The 5191-nt window shown below is 40.0% G+C and overlaps 1 protein-coding gene across 1 annotated transcript in view; it reads left to right on the plus strand.

Moving 5' to 3' along the window:
* The window catches only part of Sh2d1b (SH2 domain containing 1B), a 24792-nt gene that overhangs the window by 16010 nt on the left and 3591 nt on the right, over window positions 1-5191 (plus strand). Inside the window, exon 2 of the mRNA XM_005348819.2 lies at window positions 2742-2805. Coding sequence (XP_005348876.1) covers window positions 2742-2805 — 64 coding nt within the window. The remainder of the gene's footprint in view (window positions 1-2741; window positions 2806-5191) is intronic.

Below are 5191 nucleotides of genomic sequence, written 5' to 3' on the forward strand. Positions count from 1 at the left end.
GTGACGGGTGTGGCAATCTCTGAGAAGCGATGAGAGTGAGCACGTGGTAGAAGGCTGGGATTCTCTCCTGATCGCTTCCATCCTCTCAGTTCCCATCTCTCACCGAGAACGTAAGAGCGATCAGTTGAGAGTAAGATTCTCTAAAGAAAAGGAATGCTGTCCCACAAGGAAGCGGAAATCATGGGACATCATCTAGCTAGGCTGAAACAGTATTTATAATGTCATCATAATGTTAACATTTAAAATTAACTTACTTAAAATTTATGTGATAGCTGAGAAGAGAAAGCAGAGACAGTAAGAAGAGGCAGAAGTACACAAAAGATAAACCCTCTGAAAGAGACAGCATTTTCAAAGAAGGCAGTTAACAAGTCTGTGTACAAGATTTTGAAATAAGGCAAGTACAAAAAGTTACTAAGAGAGACAGGAAGGACTGGGCAAGGAGCAGTGCCTGGTGCTGAGAATGGAAAAATAGACAGGAAACTGCAAAATTTGGTTATGAATTTTATAGTTGACATTTAAACGGCATGCCTATATTACTCTGGCAAAAATACATAAACCAAAGAAATCATAAAGTTGAAGTTTGTAAGCCAAACCATTGTATTAGGCTACACTTCCTTATAAAGTCACATAAATCATTATATCTGTGTGTACACATATACACATATACACACACATATATGTGTACACACACACATATATCACCTGAGTATTAAAGGAAGTAGTGATAAAGTTAAGTAAGTAATCTAAGAAGGATAAATATATTAGCTTGGTTTCTATTACAGTGATAAATACCATGACCAAAAGCAACCTTCGGAGAAAATAGTTTATTTGGATTACATGTCCAGATCTCAGTCCATTGCTGAGGGAATTCAGGGCAGGAACCCAAGCAGGAGCAGAGGCAGGAACCATGGAAGGATGCTGCTTACTGATTTGCTCTTTAGTCTCATGTTCAACTACTTAAAAAAAAATTCTGGCATATTCATGTGTAAAACAGTGAGTTCACATGAGATATGGAAAAACATGGTTATTATTAGTGATGAGTGGGGTAGGGTGGTAATTTGTGGCTAGAAAAAACTTGCTTCAGACTATCAAGACTCAGAATATTTCATACTGACTTGATAATGATGCGTGCATGACTCTAAAATAGCCCACCTTTCTCTACTAGGGAACCACAGTGAAATGATGTTCTCCTACAGTGGTAAATATTCAAAGAAGCTATTTTGTAATGCTATTTTTTTTTTTGAGACAGGGTTTCTCTGTGTAGCTTTGGAGCCTGTCCTGGAACTCACTCTGTAGACCAGGCTGGCCTCAAACTCACAGAGATTCACTGCCTCTGCCTCCCAAGTGCTGGGATAAAAGGTGTGAGCCACCACCTCCTTTCTTTGTAATGTTATTTTAAATATTGTGAGTCAAAAATTATTCTTGCAACAAAAGAATATGCCCCTGGAAATTTAAAGAGTTTTTATAAAAATATATATCAACATAAGTCAGGGAAATAAAAGTGTTATGGAGTTCAAGACTCCTGGAAAAAGACCACAGAATCAATCTGGATAATAAGGAGTTAAATTTGTGAAAATGGCTAGCAAGAGAACAGTCTCTGAGTCAGCCCTGAGATTGCCATGAGAAGGGAGTGGGGGAGGGTTTTTGTTGGCTTTTTTTTTTCTTTTGGTTTTTCTTTTTTTTTTTCAAATATTTATTTAATTCTGTTTGTGTATATGCCTGCAGGCCAGAAGAGGGCACCAGACCTCATTACAGATGGTTGTGAGCCACCATGTGGTTGCTGGGAATTGAACTCAGGACCTTTGGAAGAGCAGGCAATGAAATGACAAGAAAAAGCAGAAGCAGGTTCTAGAAGCCAAAAAAAGGCAGTTAGACACATCATAACAAGTAGATGGCCACTGAGCCTGAACATTTTGGGGTAGGGGGTCACTGAGTCAGGGTTCCTGGGAACTATCTTCCAGGGACAAGCACCAGGGACAAGCTAGCCAGGACCAAGATGGATGACCATCTTAAACGGAGCTAGTCAGGACCACGATGGATGGCCAACATAAATGGAGTTTCTTTTGCCATCACAGAAGGAATCATCCAGTTTCTCTTCTGTGTATTTAAATCAACAGCAGCTATCTTTTTTTATATGTAACAGGACCTGCCCAGGGAAGGCACAGCTCATAGTGGGTCTGCCCCCTACATCCATCTTTAACAAGAAGAGGCCTCACAACTTTCAAACAGGCCAATCTGATAAAAGCATTTTCTCAGTTAAGGTTTCCTCTTTTCAGAGGACCCTTGCTGTGTCAAGGTGACCAAAAAATTAACCAGAACAAGCAAGGAAGGAGTTGAAGGCACATAGGTGAGAACAGAGAAAAGAGGAGAAATTGGTGGATTGGAAAATTCATGGGTCAAGAAATTGTGGACTCAGTGAGCTAGAGAAAGAGAGGAGAAACAATAGAAGAGCAGGAGTCTCATTATGAAGTAGTTGCACTTCCTGATAAAGATCAAGATGTAAGCAAGGACCTTCAATTCTTTCTCCTCATCCTCTTTGCTAGAGTTCACGCTCTGTTATCTCTAAGAGGCTCTGTTTCCAAACCCTTCTTTCTTTCAAATTCAAATGAGAGAGTCTGGGAATGGTCAGTTTCTTTCTTAGGATCTAAGATGGAAAACAGATTGGGTCTGAACTGTATAGACAGTCACCACGGAGTTTTGTATATAAGAACATGAGTATTTACGAACTCATCTTTCCATAGGTTTAGAAAGTTTGTCTACACCTACCGAATCTTCAGAGAGAAACATGGATATTACAAGATACAGGTAAGAATGCATAAGGACTGTCACACAACAGTGTGGGAACTAGGGGAAAGCCGGGGTCATCTCCTGAATCTTTGACGTGACCACGCGGAGGTTTTTACAAGCAGGAGTACCACACCAAGTTCAATAAGCAGCAAGTGTCACCTGTTTCTGAGAGAAACAGGCAGTGCTGGAGTGGAGTTCCACGCTTTAGTAATCCTAGCTGTTGCTCCAGACTGTGGAGACTCCCATTAAGCCCACTCCCATTAAGGTTAATCACACGAATCACACACCATTGACAACTGCTGTATAAAACTAAGCCATATCCCAGGACGGGAGTGAGAAGGCAGATGTTCCAAAGTCAAGCATATCAACAGCTGTCTGAAAACAGAACAGGAGCCATTAAGTAGCTGGAAGTTTTAGGGACTCCTTTAGTTTCTCTGGTTCCCTGTGAACTCAACAGGGAAATCTCTTTGTTTCTTTTGAATTTAGTTATGTGCTTTAAGAAATTTAAGTATAACAAATGTAATGGAATTCTTAATTACCACCATAAGATCCTAAAATACATTCTGAGAAATATCTTCAATATGCTCACGTAACTGTGAATATCTGAAAGAGATTAAAACATACAGCGATCCCTAAAATACCTAAGCATCTTTTTTTTTCTTTTTTCTTTTTTTTGCTGTGGAAGACATCCTCGAGGCAATTGATAAAATTTGAATTAGTTTCAAAATTCAAACAAGATTAGTAAGTAGTACTTCATGAAAGTTAATTTTCTGCTTTTAATCATTATAATATGGTTATGCAGTGTCTTTGCTTTTTGGACTACCGAAGTACTTAGGAGTAGTTAAAGAAATATGCCTTCAACTTTTCAAATGCTTTTGAATATTTTTTTGAGATCAGACCCTTTTTCTCTTTCAGGGCCTCTTTTTACATTGTCGTTACACACACACACACACACACACACACACACACACACACACACCACCTAAGCACATAAGTATAACCTACTCAGACTGCATTATGTCACTTGTATCCATAAGTTTTCACTAACATGACTTGAATATGGATAACACCGATAGACATACTAATGAGGATGGCGGAAAACTCCCGAGGCCTCGACTATACCTAAAGAAATACAGACAACTGAAGGATGCTGAGAGCGGGAGAAACGGTCTTCTGAGGAGGAAAATCACACCAGACTGGTTATTGCATACCAAATGGTCAATCCTGAAAACTATTTTTAAAAAAGAATGTTCATATGTAGACTGGCTGTGGTGGCTTATGTCTGTGATCCTAACACTTAAGAGGTAGAAGCAGGAGGTTCACAAGTTCAAAGTCATCATCAGTTGAGGTCAGCTTGGGCTACATGAAACCTTTTTTTTTTTTCAAAAATAGAGCAATATATATATATATATATATCCATTTATTTTAGAGAGAATAAAAAGGCAAACAAATGAAATATTATTATATAGTCTATGAATGGAGAATTTATGGGAAGTTTACTTTTATTATTTTTCCAATTTGCCTGTGTCTGTCTGCAATTACCTCGAAATAAAATGCCTTCTATTAAGTAGACCATTTTGAAAGCCATTTTTCTTTTTTTCTTGTATACATTTGGGAATTCTGGATATTCCCTCAGAACCTGCTTTCTCCCTCTTGTTTATGTTTCTGAACAAACTGGAGAGCTCTCTATGCCGCTCATAACTCGAGTATTTGGCTGAAGGAAGGTTGTATACCTTCACAGGCCTGCAGCAGGCAATGCTTCGAGCTGCAGCGACGCTCACACAGGAACGCATGCCGAAGTGTTTACATCTCTATGGAGGTTAAGCATGTGCTTCAGAAAACCTTCCAGCCCTATCTGTTAGCCAATGTCCGGGCCATAGATCACCACAGCGACGACCAAGGAAACCACACACAAAAGGGCAGGAGAGGAAAAACTCTTCTTGTTTTTAAGGTCCTATTAGAAAAGTTGATTTTTTTTTTCTTTCTGGTTGCTAACCGGAAAATGGGTCTGCGATTTCACTAAGTCACGTTGACACCCTACTTTCAGTATAAACTGGGACTTGTTTCTCTTTATCTGCACCCTATGGAGAGCCCACATGCATCTTATAGGTCAATTATTTGGCATTTTCTTCCAGGAGTCCCCTCACTCAGCGAAGGTCAGGAGCACGGCACAGTCTGGTAGGGGACTCCAGTGGGGCTACAATAAGAACCACCCTGGATGAATTGCCAAGGAGGGGGCTCACTCAACACAGTGGCCGAGGATCTTTTAAGTAGAACTCCCCTTTATACGGAGTTGCTCGGTCACGAGCTTCCTTTCCAGAATGAGGAACCTCTCTGTGAAAGGCCTTTGGTGAGATCACCAGGCCTGACCTGCTAGCCTCTTGCTTTCCGCTTGTCAACTCAA

This window comes from Microtus ochrogaster, chromosome 6, assembly GCF_000317375.1.
Source record: "Microtus ochrogaster isolate Prairie Vole_2 chromosome 6, MicOch1.0, whole genome shotgun sequence".
NCBI lineage: Eukaryota > Metazoa > Chordata > Mammalia > Rodentia > Cricetidae > Microtus > Microtus ochrogaster.